General features: G+C 40.8%; 2 protein-coding genes across 8 annotated transcripts in view; one reads left to right on the top strand and one right to left on the bottom strand.

The window, feature by feature from the left end:
- ptpn18 (protein tyrosine phosphatase non-receptor type 18) overlaps nucleotides 1-10,787 on the bottom strand; it is a 35,598-nt gene extending 24,811 nt beyond the window's left edge. The window contains exon 1 of one of the 4 annotated variants that reach the window (XM_076878349.1): nucleotides 10,361-10,787. In XM_076878349.1, the coding sequence (XP_076734464.1) occupies nucleotides 10,361-10,432 (72 nt within the window). In that variant the 5' untranslated portion in view covers nucleotides 10,433-10,787. The remainder of the gene's footprint in view (nucleotides 1-10,360) is intronic. The other 3 variants (XM_076878348.1, XM_076878347.1, XM_014407396.4) reach the window with 3 other exon arrangements.
- Nucleotides 10,788-11,814: 1,027 nt separating this feature from the next.
- Nucleotides 11,815-23,130, top strand: part of gripap1 (GRIP1 associated protein 1) — a 43,705-nt gene continuing 32,389 nt past the window's right edge. For 2 of the 4 annotated variants that reach the window (XR_001341564.4, XM_004568189.6), the window contains exons 1-13: nucleotides 11,816-12,095; nucleotides 13,518-13,584; nucleotides 13,975-14,036; nucleotides 14,211-14,237; nucleotides 14,950-15,057; nucleotides 15,147-15,312; nucleotides 16,497-16,663; nucleotides 16,990-17,029; nucleotides 18,782-18,948; nucleotides 21,704-21,751; nucleotides 21,887-21,918; nucleotides 22,255-22,302; nucleotides 22,453-22,552. Coding sequence is in view for 3 of the 4 variants with exons in the window: in XM_004568189.6 (XP_004568246.1) it covers nucleotides 12,048-12,095; nucleotides 13,518-13,584; nucleotides 13,975-14,036; nucleotides 14,211-14,237; nucleotides 14,950-15,057; nucleotides 15,147-15,312; nucleotides 16,497-16,663; nucleotides 16,990-17,029; nucleotides 18,782-18,948; nucleotides 21,704-21,751; nucleotides 21,887-21,918; nucleotides 22,255-22,302; nucleotides 22,453-22,552 (1,080 nt within the window). In the remaining variant the exon portion in view is untranslated. Of the gene's footprint in view, nucleotides 12,096-13,517; nucleotides 13,585-13,974; nucleotides 14,037-14,210; nucleotides 14,238-14,949; nucleotides 15,058-15,146; nucleotides 15,313-16,496; nucleotides 16,664-16,989; nucleotides 17,030-18,781; nucleotides 18,949-21,703; nucleotides 21,752-21,886; nucleotides 21,919-22,254; nucleotides 22,303-22,452; nucleotides 22,553-23,130 lie in introns of all 4 variants that reach the window. The other 2 variants (XM_004568190.6, XM_014407449.4) reach the window with 2 other exon arrangements.

A 23,130-nucleotide genomic window follows, 5' to 3' on the forward strand; every position in this document is an offset into this window, starting at 1 on the left:
GTTTGATGAGACCAAAGACTCATACATCAGGGTACTTTTTTGTTGATTACAGCTCCGCCTTCAGTACCGTCATCCCACACAAGCTGGCAACACTCGGCCTGCACCCCCACCCTCTGTGACTGCAGGACTTTTTGACTGGCAGGCCTCAGTCCGTCAGGATCAGCAACAGGACCTCAGCCAGCATTATCACTAACACTGGCGTTCCACAGGGTTGCGTCCTCAGTCCCATCTACACCCTGTACACCCACGACTGTGTTGCCTCCAACAGTGATAACAGCATACTGAAGTTCGCGGACGAAGGTTCAGGAGTGTGAAACCCAGAACATCTCGACTCAACAACTCCTTCTTCCCCACTGCTATCAGACTCTTGAACAGCTGACCTATTTTAACAGTAATAATAATTTTTGCACATCAGGTAATCTCACATATCAAACCAGCATATTAAGCTCATTGATCTTTTGCACATAAATCTATTTAATACTTCAATTTTTTGTCTCCATTTATTTATTCATGCTATTTGTATTGTATTTTTTATTGTACATATTAACTGGCATCTGTGTGTGGACAGCAGAGAAAGAATTTCATTATACAGAGAAATACTTTTTCTTTGCACACATGACAATAAACACTTTGAATCTTAAATGTTTGGAAAAGCAGCCTCAGATTGAATCATTGGAATTTTATTTACCATTTAAATAAAGTCCTTCTTGGGGATACATGTCAGTTTCACAGTCAAACTAAATTGTAAACATGTTTTAATTAGTTTCATTAGTATAACCTACACCGGTGGGACAAACAAGCATTCATTTAAATCCATTTAAATTCTGAAGCAGACATGGACCAATCTGACTGCAGGCGTTTTACCTCAAGTGACCACATCTTTAACTGTCCTGTGAGAAATCAAGCCTCACTGCCTCAATGGAAAATAAGAGGCTCAGTAGCAGCAAGGTTCAGCATGTCAGCACCTCTGCAAAAGCAGACGCTTTGGCAGTTTGCTGGTCCGGAGCGTTCAGCTGTGTTAATGACACGATGACGCTAATCAGAAAAAGACTGAACAAAGGAGGGTTGCTAGCACAATGCCTCTTATCTCTAAAAAGAACATGGCAGTAAAGTTTAAGCTTGATTTAGACTTCTGCAGGAAATCTAGTTCCAAACTTACAGTTCACCCAGAAACCTTTCAACCCTAGACCGCAACTTTCCCCTCCGTCTTTGCGGGCTGCGTCCACCTGACGCACAATGACATCAGATTATGTGAAAGGTTGTGGCGTAAGATGAAAAAGGGGTTTCTGATTATGTTGTAAGTTACTCATTTGCTACAGAAATCTACGTGATGGATTAGGTTTGCAAAGTAACATCTCAACAAACCACAAGTCTTCTGGTAGAATGTCCTGTGGACAGACGAGACCAAAGTGGAGTTTTCTGGCTGTCATGCAAAATGCCACAAGTGGAGAAAACCAAACACAGCGTATCGGCACAAACACCTCGGACCAGCTGTTAACCACAGCAGTAGATGGGTGATTTGGTTTAGTTTGGCAGCCACAGTCATCGACCTTGAACTCTGTTTCGGATAATTTCATTGATAAAAGTGAGGACGTTTGTCTAATTGCTAAAACTTTGGGTTACTTAGCTGTGCTCGGACAATGATCCTGAGGTCAGCTGCAAATCTCTACGTCCAGACCCCGACATGAGTGAAAGGCTGTGGTGGGACCTTCAGACACCTGTGAATAAACAGGTCTCAGGTTCCCCACAGCGATATGAAAGACTAATGATAACTTATGTATTGTGAAAATTATTTTTCACATGTCATTTTGCACAGTTTATATAATGTATTGCTTTATTGTAGGTGTTTCTGCATGTTTATCGTTTATGGCTTCCTATCTTTAAATAATAAGGACATCAAACAGTGATGTCACAGTTGCTTCAGCCTTTTATATACAGGTCACGGACCCGGTGTCTGTGAGCAGTGTGGATTATTATTATTATTATTATTATTATTATTATTATTATTATTATTATTATTATTATTATTATTAGTAGTAGTAGTAGTAGTAGTAGTAGTAGTAACTGTCCCTGAGACAGTTAAAATAAAGTTGTTTATTTCATGTTGCTGTAATAGATTCATGCTTAATTTAGTTCATTTATTTATAAGATACGATGATAAAAGTGTAACACTGATTAAAAAACATGTCTAAAATATGTGATTACAAAATATGGGTTTGTTAAATATGTAAAGTGCTGTAATGTTTGTAATGGTCACATGACCAGGTTTGGTTGAGAGCACAACCATGGCACGGTGGAGCTAGCATGGATACATGGCTACAGATGCATCTACAGCCTCAACGTTAATGTCATTCTGCATGTGGTCCAAGAGGCGCACACGGTATGCTTTCATGTATATTGTTTGCATAATGTTGCATACGTGTTCTACACTGGTAATAAGAGGACATTTATGTTGTAAACATAAATGTAAACTTTGTGTTTCTTCAGTTTTCACGGTGTCTGACGACAAGAGTGAGAGAGAGAAAAATAAATTTGATGCGTGGCCATTGTTTGTTGGACCCCTGTAGTTACATTATTATTATTATTATTTTTGTGATGTGTGCGTCTTCTGCACGATGCTGTCATGTCTGTGTTGCACTTATTGTATGTATGCATGTATGCATGCATGCAGGGGCGGAGCGTGGGGGTGGCTTACTGGGCTTAAGCCCGGGTTGTTTTGTCAGAAGCCCGGGGTCTTTTGGAGTGTAATTTTTTCATAGTTAGATGTCTGGCTGACAACAAAAGTACACACAATATTCGAAGCACATAGTGCACACTGTGGGAATTTACGACTGTGCGTGAATCCCCCCTGATATTGGTATGATCCGAGCTCAGGCACTGAGGACTGAGCAGAGGGCGGGGCAGCTGCTGCCCGTGAGTGCACTGTTGGAGAAACGGAGCCAGCCATACTAAGGAGAGCTTAAGTTTGACCAGGTACCAAAGCAAACCATTCGTACTGTACAAATAATGTAAATATGACGGTGAATCACGAAAGATTGATATCAAACTGATCGCTTGACCCATATTACGTTACTTGCTCTTCAAGTGAATCAACAAATGGCGAAATGAAAAGCCGAACAACAACAATGCTGTTTTTTTAGAGTCTTAGCTTACATGTGTTTATTTCATATTTTCAGTTGTTTCCCTCCATGGCTAAATAAATCGGTTTCAGTTATGTACTGATATACAAGAATGGACATAAGGGGCTTCTTTCAAAGAAAAAACTCTGGTAGTATTTGATATATTATGCTTTGTATATATTTTGTATATATATTTCTATGCAAAACAAGAGGAACTTCAATACACAGCAGGATATTCACAGTTGAAACCAGATATTTACTTACACTTTATGGAAAACACAAGAACATTTTTTTACTGTACAACATCAATTTAGAGTAAACTTGTTTGTTTTGGTTAAATAAATATTGAAATATATTTTGAATTAGTTAAATGTCAGAATAAAGAGAGACAGCTGTCTATTTTTATCACTTTCATCAAATTTAAGAGTACATATACACTAAGTTTATTGTTAATTAATAAGAAACTCCAGACGATTCCATTCTGAGCTGAAGAAGCTTCTGATAGGTTCGTAGAGTCCATGTGAGTAAACTGGTGGCACAGCTGTGGATGCATATAAGGCAAAACACAGAGGCTGTTTCTGTGACATGGGAACATCAGGAGATGTCAACCAAAACACCAGGAACAGAACTGTGGAGCTCCATAAGTGTGGCTCAGTTTTGAATACAATTTGGTGCCATTTACAATTAAGAAATACAGACAGTTTCTCACTTTACTCTTAAAGTTAACAAATATGTTATTGATAAATAATATATTTATCAATCTAAAAAAAATAAACATTTAGTCTGATTTGATGTTACAATTAAAAAAGTGTTTTGATCTGAAGAGTTTGTAAATATCTGTATATTTGATGATTGTCAGCACAAAGAGGGAGAGAGAGGGAGATGGAGAATGAGGACAGAACAGAGATGAACAAGAGCAGGTGAGACACACATGTTAGTCAAATGGTTGTTTACCAAAAGTATCATAGGTACTCATGTATCTCGTACCTAGTGTTTCTTTTTAGGTTTGTTATTTTTCAAATTCTACATTTATTAAGTTATGCAGCTTGTTTGCACAACAAGGATAAATAATTATATAAACTTTTCTCAATCTAAATAGTGGACTTTGGTAGAATTAAAAAATAAGTGTAGTGCAGGTCTATGATGATTTTTAGTGCTACTATCATCTAGTTCTGATTCTGGTTCTGTCTTGGTTAAGTCCTCAGTAGTCCTGATTTTGAACTCTTGTAGTCCTGTTTTAATTCCGGATCAGTTCTGGGTCTGGTTGAATTGGGGTTTAGTCCTCGTGTCTTGATACAGCCCCGACTTTGCATATGTGATATATATTTTTCCCTATATGAAGTCATTCTTTTTTGAACAAAACTCAAAACAGAGCCAATTAATCTTTCAGTCATTTCAGCCGTACCAAGGTCGAGGCTGGTTCATAGAGGCGATCGAGCATTTGCAGTCGTAGCGCCTAAGCTGTGGAATAATTTGCCCCTATATGTCAGACAGGCTCCTACTGTCGGTCTCTTCAAATCTTATCTTAAAACATTTTTATTTACTGGCTTTTAATACAGAGTTATTTGTTATTTTATTAGGTATGTTGTATTCTTGTACAGCACTTTGGTCAACGCTCCTGTTGTAATTAAATGTGCTATATAAATAATTAAACCATAATAATCATGTAGTTATGTTGAACTGCAGTGAAACAGAAGTGCAAAGGCACCACAAACAGGTCCCTGTTCCCCTCGTTCCAAATCTCACTTGTTGCCTTATTAAACCTTGCATCGACATGTCCTGCACCAGTAAGCAAACACCACACACTTACTGCAATCTAAAGCTGAGACCAGTGTGAGGAACAGTGGTGTGTCCCTCAGCACTTTCACTGGATGAGTCATTTCAGGAACAACAACAAGGAAGCTGCTGTGGTGGGTTAATCATAAACCAACCTGAGGGACAGAATGAGGAAGCAGGATTATTGACTAACCAACTTCTGCTGCCACACAGGAACAAAAAACCAACCTAGCAGCTCACCTTAAAACAGACAGCCAGAAAAAAGCTCAAGAAATGCAAAGCAGCCTCTGTGTGCACGGCTAAAACAAGGGTGTGTCTCTGTCGAATTAGAAAGTCCCTCAGGGTTTCATATGCTCCGACAGGTTTTTAGAGCAGGAAATTAAAATCTTGTAATGCGTGAAAAATAGTAGGCTACTCAGCATTTCAAATGAGCTCGAGGCTTTTTGTCACGTGAAGGTGGTTTTATTTTAGAAGCAGGTTGTTTTCAGTTAGATGCTGAAACCAAAAAAGGCTGCTGCCGTAGCCAAACTGAAACTCAGGACATTTCCTCTCCGTTTCGATCTCATTAGCTCCCTTCAAATAAACAACAAGTTCTCTCCTTTTTCCAGAGAAATCTTGGCGATGTTTTCAATCATAGTGTTTGGGAGTCGCTCCAAATCACAGGAAGTTTGGGAAAACCAGGTCTTATTAACGTGATGTTTCCTGAACAGCTCAAGGAGACATAATAATAAAAAGATATTGAAGTGATGATGTTTTAAAGCCACATGGTTATGCACATAGACTGTATATAAAAGATGGACAGTGTCACCATGGCAACCACGATGAGACTGTACCTTTCTTAGTGTTTTGAAACCAGATGTCACAAGTCTGGAAACATGTCTCAAATGAGCAGTTTGAACTCCTGTGAGTCAGCCTTCTTCTGGTTGGTTGCCCCTCTCAACAGAAGTTGTGAACTACAGGTGGGTGGAGCTTCTGTGTCTGAAGTGGAATTTATAGGCCAGCATATATCCATCTGCATACATGTTTCGGTTCCGAGAGGGGGTTTCACACACCAGAGTTGCACTCCTGTGCAGTCCTTCAAGATCTTGACTGCGTGTTGCTAGAAACAGATGATGTATGCGTCTGCCGAATGCTGATTGGTTAACACGTAGTCCAGAATAGGGCGTAGAGCAACAGAAGTTCACCGAGAACGTGCAAAAAGCACAGACAGTAGCTTCAGTGGACACTTTTCATTGTTTTTAAAACACCAGTTTTCACTTCAGCTTCATTGTTTGCAGCACAAGCAAGAGTGAGCGGTTGTACAGACTTTGTACAGCGCCTCCATCTGGCAGCGGAGCCCTCTGCAGACAGACAGGCCTGATCCCAGACTGGAGTAGACGTGTTGATGATGATGTTTGCACTGCTCTGTTCTGATTAAAGAACCAACACATTTGTCTAGTTGAATGTGTCGTCATGCTCGCTGGAGCACTCGGTGCATCCCACTTCCTTCTCTTTGGGGTAAAGATTATTTCTGGTGTTCTGTGGGTGAGTATTACACACTGTTCTATGAAAAGTTTTTTTTTTTTTAGGTGAAAGAAAAATCAGAAGAAATGAATCAACATTTCTTAGAATCAAAATAGTTTTTCCAACATGTTAAGATTATAACGAGGCACGGAGGATGCTGCTTTGGAGACTCAGCTGCGGTACTGCTCTTATATTCACCCTTTGAGCCTTGCTCACATACTTGGAAAATGGCTTTGTAAGAATCACTCAGCCTTGATCATTTAACGTGTCACTCAAACACAGCAGTCTTGGTTACTAGAGGGAAGCAGATTTAATCTTAAATGATTTTAATTGTCATTGAGAGCATGCTCACCTCATTTAATGCTATATTACATGAAGAACACTTTTTTTTTCATAAAAAGATTGTAGTCTGTATAGACGTGTGTAAATTGTAGCTTCATGTTTTCTGCTGCTGTCATTTAATTACACGAAAGACAAAAATTGCATCATTAAATGTCATTATCCAAAATAAAACCACACAAATTTGAGACAAATAACAGCTTTACCTACAAAAACAGAAACCTAGGCCTGTGGGTTAAGCTAAATTTATGTCACAAAGTAAGTCTCAGCTCATGTTGGATATTTTAAGAATATTGACCTAAAATGAAACCAAGTTCTAAAATAGAAGGAAGACAAAATAAATTTGAACCAGTGTTTAGATTTAATTACTGGCACTTCATCGCTAATATAGAGCTACAAAGGCAGAAACAACAGAAAACGCCTAAACTTAATTTAAGTTTTCATTTTCACATGTTTGGTTTGAATAAAATGTGATTGATTTTTATTGTAGTCCATGAGTACATGAGTTAGCGTCATGGCCCCTGAAGAAAAAACAGCAGCTTGCGTGCGTATGTTTTGTGGTGAATGGTTTCAGTGTAATGTTGACACTAAACTCTGCTTTTAGTAACTCCGCAGGTTGTTTCTGCTCATTTCTAACCTCACCGTGAGTTTAAATTCATCTTCTCTCAGAAATATGTGAGCAGAGCAGCAGCGGCAAAGTGACAGGCCTGAACACAAATACGTTTTGTGCCCCAAAATAATTAATTTAGCAGCGCCATGCGAGTTCACATCACTATTCACTCGATCCAATTACATAGGATGTAATGCCCGATCAGGCCATGTGACTCAGCCACACACCGATTAAAAAGTAGCAGAAAAAAGGCCCTAAAAGGTGTGAACTGTACTCTGATATAAAGAGACAGGAAAACAATAGCAGGGTGACCATTTTAAATATTGGATTATGAAATATGCCGCACACAGATTAACCTAACATCAATAAAATTAAAGAAAATTTGCAGAAAGCTGCAGTTTCCTTGCAGCTCAGCAGCAACAGCTGCACAATGTCACCATGCTTCATCGTTTCGACTAAGAGTTGTAATGTGTACTTAAATGTATGAAGATAAATAACACATTTAGAGGACAACACCGTCCTGAAAGGATTGTTTGGATGTTTCTCTGACCAGTGAGCCTGAGAGCAGAGGACAGCATCAGTTTGATGTCAGGAACATTTCATCTTAATTAGCGAGTACCGCGCTGCACTGCAGACAAAGCAAAGGTGGAAATCTCTCAGCATTGATATTTCAGACACTCGTCTGCTGTTCCTCCACAGAGGGACGTTGGGTTTGACATGTTAAATAATGGAAAACAGTTTGAGCAGTTTAAGGTCAGCGCTCACGCGACATACATGACTTTCAGACTGACCACAGCATTAAAGCATTTATAGTCCGAGTTATTGTACGTCCTGCTGCTGTAAAATAAATTAGCCAGTCCTCTCAAATAAAATGCATTTCCTTCTTGTTTTATGTTATAAAATAAGGATGTAGTTTTAGTTTCACAGAGAAATAAGATGATAGTTGGACAATGTCAACAGTTTGTTTTAGCAAAAACAGGCTTCCTTGTTTGATTCAACAGTAAAATGGAAAATTAGTTACCTGATATTTAAATTTATAATTACACTGGATTTGTTTCTGGACATAAATTGTATGTGACTTTGAAGCTTCATTACACAACGTTTTTAAAGAGTCTCTTATCCAAGCAGCCATTTTGGAAAGACAACAGGATAAAGGACACTGTGCAGTGGGGTCGGGTTCATTCATGAACAGAACACAAAGTGGACCCAGAAGATACAGATGGAGGACAAGTTAAAATTTCTGAAAGCCACAAACGAGGGAATTTACTACAACCCCCCCCCAAAAAACAACGCCTTGATCCCCGAGTCTGACAAAAAGCCAAAGACTCACCAGCACGTATATCGACACCTTGACATCCACCTTTGTTGTAGCGTTCGTGTTGCATACCATCACATTACTGTGACAATGACCACGAGCATTAGGTGGCACTTGATTGCAATGGAAAACTGGTCAGTCCAGCTCGCCCTGGCGAGTTGATCCAAGTAGGTAGTGATGGAAAAGAGGCTATACAAAGTTGATGGAACAAACAGGGAAAACAGACAATGATGGAGACACAACTCTGGGAGACCAGACAGACATGGGGACGTGACTGGGGAGAGAGAAAGGGTAACGACACAGAAACAGGAGTGACTTCCACAGGAGACGCTGATGATTGAATTTTTATGCAAACTGGCCACCTGCATATAAATCTAGTTCCTGCAGCTTTTTCAGGAGCACGAGTGGATATTCTGTCAGTGTCTATCTGGCACATGATGATTTGGACCATCTACAGCTTTGCTGGTAAATTACCATAAGTGTGTCTGTTTGTATGATCATGGTAAAACATCAACCTGGAAACGCCTACAGAAGTGAGTCTCGTCTCTTTGTCATGTTCCGATAGCTCACAGTTGCTGTGGCTTTTGTGATCCAGTGGAAATTATTTTTAGTATTTTCTTGGCCTGAGTTTGACCTCTGAGGCTGAACATACACTTAATAACATACTAAAATTAAAAAGAGACATTATTTTTGTTTTCACTCACTGTTCGGGTAAGGTACCAGTGTGACTCGGTTCAGATTAGAAAAAGGCCTTATTTTGGGTTCAGATAAGCATGTTCACAGTCTTAACCCTTTGCATTTTAAATGGCATGCCGAAGAGTATCATGTAATTGAAAGTGACACAGAGGAGTTTGACGTATGATGGACCGAGTCATAACCTTTCTGACAATGAAGAGGACTATTGGACCTGTGTGAGGTTTGTAAAGAATTGGTCTGGACCGCAGGTGTTTATTCTAAAAATAAACTTTGAAGAGAAATGGACCGAGATTGGACCCCTGAGGAACACCCGTGCAACCTGTCAAAATCTGGTTTGAGGTCATTGAGACTTAACTGAAGTGAAAGCAGGAATCTTTGTGTTGAATGAAGACAGGTAGGATTAACAGAGCAGGTTTTTGAATAGGCGGAGGAAAAGCTGGAGCTCTTAGAGAATTCAGGACCCTCTTAATGTCTTAATGTTAATGCTTAATACTAAAAACAGGGTATAGTGCTGATGGGGGTTCATGAAAATAAGAATATCTCCAGTCTGAAAACAACCTAACATGGTGTGCATGTTAGACTCGACCTATTTAGCTTTGCATGTTTTACACACACCAGCCTCACGTGACTGAGTTTATCTGATTATTGGCTGCAGCTCATTTAATTAGATGGGTCAGAGTTGAAACTAGGGGCAGGTTTTTCCAGGAAAGCACATAAAAGAAGTCATTGACAGAGATGAAAAGCAGCGAAAGGTCCACAACATACAGAAGTTTGTGCATTGCGTATAAATGTGGCGTATAGGAGAAAACCTAACCTCAAGCACGACCTCAGAGTTACTCAAGCTGTTCTCAATCGTTATCTGAACTTCACAGTGCGTTATTACTGCACTTTTATTTCTATAAATACTTTTCTGACAAATAAGACGTTGGACTAGATTGTCGAGGATGTGAAAGCTCTCAAGCCGGCTTTCCCATAAACTGAGGAATGAAAACAAACACTCACACTGTACTCCTGATCCACAGTCCTGGAATCGACTGTCTTCAGTCTGGACAGCAGCGAGGGCAGCAGCTCCATGTCGAGTCAAGTAACATCCAACACCTGAGCCGAGCTCGTGCGCCTCACTGACTCTCCTCTCCTGGCTGCAGGCTGATCAGCCAAAACTGAAATTGAAATAAGCCTCTCTCTCTCTCTCTCTCTCTCTACCTCTTAGTTGTCTCTTTCCCTCTCTGTGTCTCAGTTCTGCCTCTGTCTGTCAGTTAATAATTTAACACCAGCTAATTGAGCCTCTCTCTCTCTTGCTCTCTCTCTCTCCCTGTCTGAAGAACAAGGAAGTATGTGGACAGTTTGAAGGAAATACAAAAACTTTATGACTGGTTACTTCACTGAATTTTAAAGCGTGTGTTACAGAAATATATTTCCTTCCTGAAGCACACAGCTAGTGAGTAATCTGGTACAGGCTGCATACCCATGTATGCAATCAGGCAACCTGTTTCACCTGTGTGTTCACCAGACAGCGTGCAGAGATAGATAATCTTGATAGAGAAGTGTTGACAGACGTGGAATTTAAAACAACTGCCTTGTCTGAAGCTGAAAGATATAGGCACGTGTTTAAAAACACTGAACTGTGATGGACACGTGATTAATTCTGCTTTTTGCCGACCAGGCGTGGAAAGGTTACTAGATAGAGATCTTATGTAGTTCAAAAGTTGAATAACCACTCTCACATAAATTGGAGGCAATCTTATCTAGCTCTTTTCTGTTCTACCTGAACACACCTCATTCACACACACACTCATATAAGCATTTTTCTTTTCCTGTCCTTAAGTGCTTTCTATCTAACAAGGATATTTGGCATGCCAGGGCTCAAACCACCAACCTTATGGCCTGCGCTACCTCCTGAGCTACAGCCCCTAAAAACACTAGAGGCAAAAACCATCAAATACACTCAGACACCTTGCAAGAAACAGGTTTGACTCCCTTTTACCTTCTTCAGTGAGTGCTGGAAACACTCCTCAACAATTTTTGTCCATATTAACATAATTAAATATGGATACATTAAAAGCCACATACACAACTAATTCCCATTACTCTGGATGTGATATTTTCTTTATTCATTTATTAATTCAGTAATGAAATGACCCTGGCTCACCATTGCACATCTATTACAGCTGTCCAGAACCTAAAATGACACCTCAACAGTGCTTGTTTTGCTCAGTATTCAAACAACAGCCTTAAGGAAACCCAGAGTTAATCTATAATGAAGAACCTCAGAAAGAAAAGGACAGCACGTCCTCACATGTGAGAAGCTGGGAGCGAAAGGTTTTTAAATTTATTTACTGGAATTATTTTGTAAAAGCATCACTCATTTGGCCTTTGAATGTTAAACAAAAGTTCGTATTTCGTTATCTTTCATGACATTTATATGGACATATCGCCATATATTTAAATCTGACCTCTTAATATTCGCAGGTCTTGAGTAAATGTGATTTGAGTGATCGAGGTTTCTCTTAGGTTCTCGGAAACAGCATCAGAGTGAGCGCTCTGTCATGGCGGCTACTCTGTCAGCTGCTCGGTTCTCAGAAACTGCGTCAGAGTGAAACCTCCATCCTGTCTCTTCCTCTGTGTCAGCTGCTGCGTCTCCTCCTCCGCTAGCTTAGCCTGCTAGCTCGCAGCAGCAGGGAAGGTAAACATGGCTATGTCGCAGGCTCTGTCCGAGGAGGAGTTCCATCGGATGCAGGTGAGAAAAACTACGGCGATTGTTCTTTTGGTGTGTAGGTGTCAGTGTGGTGAAAAACACCTGTGCGGTGCAGCATCACTGCCAGGGGCGTTTGCCCAGTCTGTTAATCGTGAGCCGTTGCTAGGTGGGAGCGGTTAGAACGGCTAGCTCGGCTGACATTATTCATTTAACGTTGGCAGGAAGGTAACGGGCAGCCAGAGCTTTGACATGCCTCCGGGCGATATACTTAAGAAGGGGAGGAAGCAGACACAATGAGAGAGAGCTCAGTTCAACACTTAGCCTAGCTTACACCCCCCCTGTAAAGAAAAGCACAGCGTAGCTAACCGTTATTTCTATCTGACAGCGGGCTAACATGTTAGCATTCACGGGACTCTCGCCCTGCTGAGAGTCACGGGGTCCTAGGCAAGCTGCCGTGGGCTCCTCTGTATCGGAGACAGGGCCGGGAAGCGCAAACACCTGTTAACATACTAACCACTGACCTCCCCGACTACTTTAATAGGACTGTTGTTCTCTGTTGTTGCACGAAGTGTAAGAACAGGAATCTTGACTGTCTTCACACATGGTAAACAGCAGTAGGGAAGAGTTCAAATATATTTACCACAAAAAAGCCGTTAATACAGCTGTTATACTGTAGTAAACGCATTTTTTAATTTCTTTAAATGCAGCTGTAAGGCCCCTCTGGGGCAGTAAGGTGGGTCCCCTCAGAACGTCATGCTGTTTATGAAATATTTAGGAAGAAAGATCTTTCTAAAAGATGGAGGTAGCCACTGGTGTCAGCAGCTGGTTTTGGACTTTTATAACTGTCATTGTTGTGTTTTTTGGTGTCAGCAGGAGTGTATTTAGGCAAGTGAATAGAGTGCTCTATAATGAGCATAAACAGCATTTTGGGTGGGTGTAGCTGCCATGATGTCACCCGTTGGTTTGCGAAGTCCTGCTACAAAGCTTCAAGATCAGGGTGTTTAATGTCGCCCTCTTGAAACTGGATATCTGGGATGGATCCGACTATGAATCCACTTGTGTTAAGTGCTTCAGTTGAAGGCAGCTGGACTTCTTGGTTCATGAAGACATTTCATCTCTCATCTCAGGGGCATCTTCAGCTCTGAAACCTGATAGGGGGTCCCAGGTATTTAACTCTTTGGGGAGGGGTGGGACCACCTGTGCATCACCAGCGGTTATTTTGCCTCTTGCTGACATTCATTGATCTCTGGTCACCATGCTGCTGCTTGTTACAGTAATCAGTTTATTTACATGTTAGATTTGTTTTTAAAAAGATGAATAAGCTCATCTTCAGTTGACCTACTGGCCAATCAAAAACACAACATGATTCATGCAGTTTCTAAGTAAAGCCGGTCATAAATTAATACTGGTGTGTGTGTGTGTGTGTGTGTGTGTGTGTGTGTGTGTGTGTGTATCCTTGTGCAGGCCCAGCTGTTGGAGCTGCGGACGCAGAACTACCAGCTGTCTGATGATCTCAGGAAGAACACGGCAGGTAAAACCTTTCACTCTTTGTCCTTCTTGTTCCTGCTGTTTCATCTCATCAACACTTGAAATGACCACAAGCACACGAGAGGCTCTTTAAAGCAACAGATTTTTTAAAAACACTGATTAGAAGACCCACAGCATAAAACCAGTTTTCCTGCTCCACCTGAGCAGTTTTTGTCCAGGTGAAAGTTTTATTAAATTTCTTTTTCGAGAGCGACCTTGCCAACGGGGCAGCAGACATTATAAGAGACATTAGAGGACAAGTGCAAATGCTTCAGCTAACGAACATGAAATCATTCATCGGATAAATATTTGATTGGCCCATGTTAGCAGTAAAACTTTAATGAAGAGGAAACGTGTGTTTTCTATAATTAAATGTCGTCCTGGTGCATTTCAGAGCTGAATGCCGTCCGTCAGAAGAATGTGGTTTTGGAAAGAGATTTTGTCAAAACACAGAAGGTAACGAACACTTTATTACTATGTAGTTGTTTTTGTAGATGAGTAATTGGAAAAAAATAACCTGCTGACCTGAATTTGGGGGTTTATTTTCTAACAAAGCTGAGCGAAGAGTTTTCCTCATCTCTTCATGTTGTTGATTTACATTAAATGTTTTTCCGCTTTTCTTCTTTTCAGGCCTTGACTAAGAGTAAGAAAGCTCAGGTAAGCTGTTGTTTGATGATAATTGTTACCTCAGTGAATTTCTAGAGTAAACATTTTTCAATTATGTCCTTTTAATTGTTCCTTATTTTGTCATTGTTAATGCTTTATGGCTTCCTTATTATGCTAACACAATCACCAATAATCTGCTTATTGGAGGTTATTTCTGTAACTGAGACAAACCGCAGTGCAAACATCGCGTCTTCTTGTACCGTCACATCCCAGGAGCTGTTTAAGCTCTGCTTCTCTGGTGAAAGCTGTAATGTTTAAAGGTCATTCAGGCAATAGGTGAACTGGAAGTGCATCAGAAAAATAAGAGTTTAGTTTTTGGCCGTGTGTCATTTCTCTGTTCTGAAGAAAACCTGAAGTACGACTGAACTGTGGTTTTAAAGTTTGTGTTTATTCTCACCTGGTGCTGACGTCTTCTCTATTTTTGGCACTGTAGTGTTTTCACCGAAAATGTTAATTCACTCTGACTGCAACATGTTCCACTAGCTTTCTGTCGCATTGTTTGGCACAGACACCCAATCACCCGCCACTGTTTGGATGGTTTAGTTGCAAAGAAATGACAGAGATATAACAATATGTCAAAATACTACATCATGAAAGTTTGGTCAGTCTGTCTGTGTGAGTGATCTCAGTTGGAGTTTCTGTAACCTGCAGTCAGCTTTTTATTCTGAATGTATTATTTTGTGTGTTATTTCTCTGTGTGTAGGAGGTGGATGCTTTGCTGAGTGAGAATGAGATGCTTCAGGGGAAACTCCACAGTCAGGAGGAAGATTTCAGACTACAGAACAGCACACTGATGGCTGAACTCTCCAAGGTGAGCCTGAGTGTTTGTGTGTAGTTCAGGCACTGTAGAAGCTTCATATCATTATTGTGATCTTAACATTATAACATTTATTTTTCCAGCTGTGTACACAGATCGAGCAGCTGGAGCAGGAGAATCAGTGCCTGAAGAAGGAAGGAGGAGCAGCCTCTGCATCCAGCCCCCCACCTAACCCTGCATCCAGCCCCGTGGATGGAGAACTGCTCCGCCTCCAAGCAGAAAACTCCACCCTCCAGAAGAAAATGAAGGGTGAGGTGACATTTAAAAGGTGTAGATCTATCAGTTTTAGAGGCTCATATTTTAATATTTTTTTCACATAAAAATCGTCCTGAAGGTGTGTAGAGCCAAAGACAAGTAAAGGAAAAATATCACGATCTGATAGTTTATCTTCAGGTGTCGAGCTGATATTCGCCCACCTGTGTTCTCTCTCTCTCTTCCTGCATCAGCAGCAGTGTATTTAAAGACTTTGACACGCAGTAAGCAGTGTTGGGGGTGGATAGAGCTCCTTTAACTCCCCACAGCGTCGTATTCTGTGCAGTTCAGGAGACAGACAGAGGCTACTGTTGTTTTTCGGCATATAAGTATTAATTTTCACAGGTTTAGAATTCATCATTTAAAAAAATGTAATCATAAACCTTCCTGACACATTACAATATAAACTCAACTCTTCGTCCACAGAAGGCCTTTATCATTAAACATTTGCTGACATATGCAAACATTAGTCATTTTCGTCTGCTGCCCTCAGTTTTAACTGACCAGTAATTTTTGAGGAAATTAGGTAATTTTGAAAGGAGAAGTGTTGTATGAAACAAAACCCCAAACAGGACTCAGAGAAGGATGCTAGAAACTAGACTGATGAGACGAGCTTGTATAAATCTGTACGGATGGAGAAACGGCACATGTGTTAGCAGTGTGTAATTAGCTGGGTGTATTGTGTACTGATGACTGAAGGTATGGACAAAAACATTGTCATCATACTCATGAATTCTTAATGTTCTCACTGTGAGAGTTAACTTGTGTGTGTTGGGGAACGTTGTCGGTACGTGGGTGTGATTTTTAGATGCTCTTTAGATTGAAGTTTAGGTAGAAGCTCCTATTGGCCAGACAGACATCATTTACTGATCTGGTTGATCACAGCATGTTTGCAACATCAGGCATTCACGGTTGACCTCGTTCACATACAGTGACAAATAATTTGTGACAAGTGGACAGATGAACAAGTAAAGTTGGTTTAGAGTTATAACTTGTGCCTGGTTATTTATTTCCCTTTTTGAAGGTTTTAATACATTTTCATGTAAAAAGTTATGAAGCTAACCTGGGTGCAGTGACCGCTGGGCTTGTAGTACAGCTGTGGAAACCTTGTGATTCCTGTTAGTCCTTCATGAAATGAATGACTGAATGAATGAATGATGTGAGCTGCAATTCTCCTCCAGCCCTGCAGGAGCGCTTCGACAAGGAGCTGCAGAGACAGGCGTCCGTTCAGGGCACCCAGAGTGCGACCACAGAGACTGACGGATCAGCAGGTACCAATGGAGTCTCTGATGTCACAGGGACAGGGGAGGAGTCATTGCCAGGAGGATCCAATGAGAGACTGGAACAGGTGATTGGAAGTCAAAGACACAGCCGATGCAGCATGTTTGTGATATTTTCAGCCATCGAAGATGATGCGTTCAGATTAAATATATTCTTTGACCAAAAATCCAAAATCCTCAAATATTAAGTTTACAGTTTAGATATGATGAAGAAGGTGCTTTAATCTTTTTAAGTTGAAATCTTGTTTCAACTTTAGTGCGAGTCACCTGATGTAGTGCTGCTGGACTAGAGTTTACTGAGTGCTTCTAATATTTTGTCCCGTCACGTGTGCTCATGTTATAGCACACTATACTGTAATAAGTATGTTTTTTTTTTCCCTTGTCTGTTTTTCAGGCGGAGCCTGAGCTGCGGCAGACGGAGAAACAGCTACACGGTGAGTTTACAGTTCGCTCTTTTGCTCACACGGTGTTTCCACTCAGAGGAATAACTCCTGTTCTTTCATGTGGTAATTAGTAACTTCCTGAAGAATAGCATTTAAAATATATGCTGTTTATTACATAATTAAAGACTAAAGTATTGAAATGGTGTCTGTCTCACTGTAAGTACTTTTATTGCCCTGAAAAAATGACCATGACGTACTTATAGAAGACAGGAAGCTCAATGAACCGTATGAGCTTCACATGCAGAGACAGGATTTATCCTCCACAGTGGGTTACACTGAGCTTTGCTTTCTGCCTCCACTTAACATAAACCTCGAAACATAAACACTGGATTTTGATGTCAAATGGAGTTTTGAGTTACAGAGAGAATTTTCTGATGGTATTCAGGGTTTTTCTTGCAGTTGGCAGCCCCTGTGCAACAGGACCTTAATCTGTTTTACTGAACGTTCTAATTGTTGGAGCCTCTCAGCTTTGAGCACACTGGCTCTAAAAACACTTGAGTGTTTTTTCCCTGTCTTGATAGTAATGAAGGTGCCTGAACAGCAGTGTGATTCACTGATGTGTCTTTGAAGCAGCAGTGAGCTCTGAGTTGATAGATTTATTTTCTATCTGCACAGGGGGTTTGTTGACAAGAAGAATAATGCTGAATATCACAAGATTTTAGGTGTAACATGTGGGCTTTAGCATTTGAGCTATTTTTATTTATGTGCTCATTACCACATTACATGCAAACTAACTGTATCAACATGCTGCACGAAGATGATCAAAATGGTTTTATTTTGTGTGTGAATGGATCTGGCAGCTCAGACTTCAATAAGGTCATCTTCGTGCAGCGAGCTTTATAAACCGATTTACACCTGAAGCCAGCAGCTGAAAGGAAAACAGTCTAAAACCTGATCGCCACGCTGGTCTGAAGAAAAGCTTTAATCTGTCAAGCTTACAAACGCACGCTGTGTTTTAACAGCCGTCTTTTAGTTTGAATTTTTGGCTTCTGTAAGGTGAACCCACAGCTGGCTTTATAGGTGCAGAGCAGCTAGCTGGCTCAGGGCAGACACACACTACAAGCTGAAGCAGGGAAAAACAACGAAATCTGTTAGGAAGCCGCAGATTAATTAGGCTTTAATGTGGATATAACAGCTGAGGCTGCTTGAGCAGGTATTCCCTGTTAGAGCTGCAGAGCCAAACTCATTTCCACTTGTTATAAATAAAATCTTTGTTTTTGGCAGTCACTCCTGCAGTCTCTGCACTTTATGGAGACGCTCAGAGAATTTCTTGTAATATGAACAAGTGATTATTAATTTCAATACATAATTAGTGTGAGACAATCATACTGAAAATGGTAAAAAATAGCTGTATTTTGCAGCAGCCTGTGAGTCAAAGTTACCACTGGTTATTTTTCTGGTAACATATAAGTGAAGTGAAGAAATGTTGCGCTGCTGTTCTCTGTTTTGATCAATGTTGGATGACACCGCCTCTCTACAAACAAATGGACCTGAAAGTGAAAACCTCCAGAGTTCATATAAGCATGCTGTCAGTGAACGCAAACTCACAAGATGCAGCAGTTGATGTTTGACTTTGCAGCTCACCCGGAAAATCCTGGGCTCCGACTCTGTCTGCCTCCTCCAGAGATTAAAAACAAAACAAAAGAAAAGCCCAACCTCTCAGACGGCGTGTAAAGTGAGGAGCTGGTGTAGTGTGTGTCTGGCCTAACGGACTGCCCCTGCTGTGTGCGGCGCCCCCTTTAGGCCTGTCAGAGAAGAGCGTAGAGAAGATTGTAGCTAAGCAGGCAGCGCTAGGCTGGTCGGCTGCTCTCTGTCCAATAACTCACTGCTTTGGACCAGAGCTGGAGATGGCCCTGAACACCGAGCAGGAGGAGAAGAGGCTGCTGAAGGAGCAGATCCACACCCTGGAGGTACACATGCACACAACAAACACAAAAAACACATTTGCACTCACATATATCAGAGTAAGTTCTACTCGAGTACTTCCTTTATATATTTACTTCACTAAAAGTCTAAAGCGATAAAAAACTTTCCCCAGAGTAATGCTTTCAAATTCCCAAGAAAAAAAATTCCAACTAAAACTACTTAAAATGAACTGTTTTACTCTGTAAAATCTAAATGAGCAAACCAAAGTCAGGTCATAATTTCCTGTTTTATTGTCCAATGTTTGTGTAGGACATGTGCAGAAGTGTAACTCAGCGTTAGTTCACCTTCACTTGTGTTTCTTCTGAGAAGTACATGGATGCTTACACAAGGAGGCTGCTCCAACACTGCGGGCTCGATTAGTACACTGGATCATGTTTACCAGAAATAACTTTGAAGTAACAATCAATAATTATTGTTCGATAATACCTTAGCAAGCTAATTTTAGGTAGCATCCCACACTGAGCCAAACAAACATGTTTTTGATGGATTTAGCTGAGAGTGAACTCCTAAAATTTCTCCTCCTGAGTTTTTGGCTTTGAAACAACACAAAAATATGACGTCTCAGTCTGTGGACGTCTGCTGCTGGACTCCATAAGCTCCACGTGTGGACTGGTTCAGTATTTTCTCTGGTTCTGCAATCTCAAATGAGAATATTCACAGATGAACGTATTGACGTATTGTATGGAACATATCGTATTTCCAGGCCGATCACAGCAGATCATCGGATCAAATTTTAAAATTGATTCCATTCTGCAGTAAACGGCATATGAACAGGAATAACGTTTAAATATTAGACAACATTATAGAATATTACAGTAACATCTACTTCTTCTTTTTCATACTACTTCTTTGTGGTGTAATGTTGCTCGATCTGTTGTGTAATTAACTTCCACTTATCCAAAAAGCCCAAAGAATAAAAAAAGTCTAAATGTTGGCAGATGAAACAGTTGTATGTCGTGAGTGAGAGAGGAAACTAATTAATTCATGACAGGAACATAAATGGCAGATGGAGAGCAGCGGTGAAATGTCAGCGTGACTAACGGACGACTGTGTCCTTTCCTCAGCGTTCACCCGCTGATGGAAACACTGAGGCTTTTTATGGGAAACATGCCTGAAGATGATTGTGATTTCTTGACCTTTAAATTGGTTGAACATTACAGGTTTGACAAATGAGTACTAAGGAGGAGGGGACAAAACATCTCGAGTGGTAAATGGTCTGTATTTGTAAAGCGCTTTTACTTGGTCCTAAGGACCCAAAGCGCTTTACACAATCATCCACACATTCACACACTGGTGATGTGTAGCCACGGCCACCCTGGGGCGCACTGACAGAGGCGAGGCTGCCGGACACTGGCGCCACCGGGCCCTCTGACCACCACCAGTAGGCAACAGGTGAAGTGTCTCGCCCAAGGACACAACGACCGAGACTGTTGGAGCCAGGGCTCAAGACGAACGCCCAACTCTTGAGCCACGATCAAGAGTGTTCGTGCTGTAAACCAAAACAGCTAAAACGCTGTGTGCTGCCCCTGTTTGAGTCCAGCTTTGAATTTGAATGCTTGAAAGTATTTAAACAGAAGAGCTACAGTGTGCATTTCAAATGAGCCAGCAGGCACAGCTGACAATTTGAGCCAAAGTCACAAGTCTGCTGTTAACGTGTCATTAAATTAGGTTTCTGTTTTTACTTTTTGATTTTGAAAACTGCTGCTAGCTCTGTCAGGGTCACCCACACTAGAAATGATTTTTGTTTGGTGGATGATGACTGTGTGATTGATACGTGAACCCTGAGCTTGGACAGAAGGCTGCACTTCTCATAGCCTTTGTTTCCACATCATATAAACACGTTTCTGCTGCCACAGCTCAGCTAGATTTTCTTTTTTGTTGGATTTCCAAACATGTAGCTTTGTTTGGACTGTTTGACTTGTTTTGCTCTTTTTTTTTTTTTTCCTTTTTCCAAAAGTGTTGGTGTCGAGTTCATCAGCATGTCATCGTCATGCTGCTTTCCTATTGGTTGTTCAGTCGTAGCGCATCGTGGTAGAAGTGCGTTATGAGATGCTCTGATTTAATCTCTGACACACTCCTGATTTTTCACACATTATATCACCACAGATCTTTCATGATTCCAGATTCTCACGGTTTATATTCAGCTTAAAGGTTTTGATAACAGAAGGATCTGTTGGTCACATGACACCTGTCAAAATCCACTTTCATCACCCAAATGCGATTTAAGATTACTTTAATATGTGAACTGTATTTCTTTTGGAAAGTCATTTGTGAATATTTGCTGCAGGATTATCTGTTTAACCAGAGTTATTAAAGTTTTAAACCTGGGCCTTATTTTCATATCACCTTGATGGTAAAATTGTTAATGGGAGCAAATGAATCTGAAAGAGCTGCACGTAATCCTAAAAGGCTCAAAGATTTTTGGAAAAACTTATCGTGATGCTGCAAACTGAGTTTCTTTGTGTTCGGACTTCCAAGAACCAAAACTCTGACTGCAGTTACCGTCGTTGGTCTAGGAACAGACGAGACATCCATTCAGAGGAGCAATAAGTTCACTTTGATTAATAAAAGTTAAGGAAATGTAATTCAGAGCAATACTTTTTAGACTCTTTGGACATTAGCCTGCATCGGTGTACTTAATAAAGTGGGGGGGATCTATAAAGTGAGCACTGAGCATGCTGTAAGTGTAAGTGTCTCTCTCCTCAGTTGACTGAACGTTTGCTTTCTGTCTGCCTCCAGGCGTCCAAACAGGCTGAAATCACCAAACTGCAGGAAGAAATAACAAAGGTAAATCTTCTCAGGGCTGACAACACACAACCACTGTGTAATAGAGATTTATTTTGCAGAAACTATGCCAGTGAACTGATATTGGCTATTAAAGGTGCAGCTTTTTAATGCTGTTTCCGTCTCTTTGTCCTGCAGCTGTCTGACAAGCTAAAGAAGAAGCAGGAGAGGTGAGATGACCTAACCGCAGTCACATTCACAGCTTTTTGACACAGTTATCGGCCAGTAATGTAGCAGCAGTGCTGTATAAACTGCTTCAGGCGTGGCTCAGTTCACTTAACCTTCACAGCAGCTGGATATTGTAGGTAGAACACCCTGCAGTACTAGAGAGAGAGAACCCCAGCCAAGTAAGAAATGAATAAGGATCGTCTTAAACTGTGAATCAAAGCTACTTGAGTAGAGGTGAAGATTTAAAGAATATATATCCCGGTCTGGAAACAGATTCACCATCATGTTAATCTGTTCTGGGCAACTAAACGAAAGCTTATGTTTTTGTTCTCCTGCAGTTTCCAGCGTCTGCAGACAGAAAAGGAGGCTCTGTACAACGACAGCAGGTCAGGACTGCCGGCACCCCGCTGCTCTTACTCCCACTAGTGTATTGACGGCTCTAATGTCCACGGTTCAGGGTGTCTGCTTTTTTTTCCCCTTTAAATGTGCTGCTTGTTGTGGAAATGTTGACCTTTTGTGGTTTTGATTCTCTGCAGGACAAAGATCGATGAGATCAACCAAAGAAAAGAAGAAGAGCTGAAGGCCATGAATATCCGTGTCCAGAAACTACAGACGGACCTCATGGCAGCCAACCAGGTTCGATCTCGCTAAGAAATCGCACCAGTCCATTACTATGTACATTCCCCCAGCTCCTCTATGATTCTTTCCCCAGTCAGGGTAATGTCCTACAAGGAAAAGTAACCATGTTGGAATTATTTATGTACGATAAAAGTTTACAAAAAACTAAACACAGGAAGTCTTGCTCGATGTTGTGTGGTGTAAGTTTAACCACTGAAAACAAACAAAGCACTTTCTATCTGAAATGAATTTTTTATGTGCAGATTGTTCATAACGAGTAATCCAAACCACGCAGCAGCATATTATTGACTAACCTGGTGTTGTGGATGGATCATCACAGATGTTCTCTTGACTGAAGTTGGGTCCTCTTTTAGTGCTTTTTTCCTGTCTTATGATTTCATTTGTCTCTGTCCATCTGGGACCACCACAATAGCTTTTATTGAGGGGGAAACTTTAATGTTCATCCTCCATCTTGGCTGTGTTAATGTGTTTATATTGTCCTAGCTATAGCTCTGTAGCTAGATACCAACTAGCCCAGCGTTAATGACACCACAGATATTGCTGCTGTTTAGTTTTCTTCAGTTATGTCTGAAGTG

Source organism: Maylandia zebra, linkage group LG20 (assembly GCF_041146795.1).
Source record: "Maylandia zebra isolate NMK-2024a linkage group LG20, Mzebra_GT3a, whole genome shotgun sequence".
Lineage (NCBI taxonomy): Eukaryota > Metazoa > Chordata > Actinopteri > Cichliformes > Cichlidae > Maylandia > Maylandia zebra.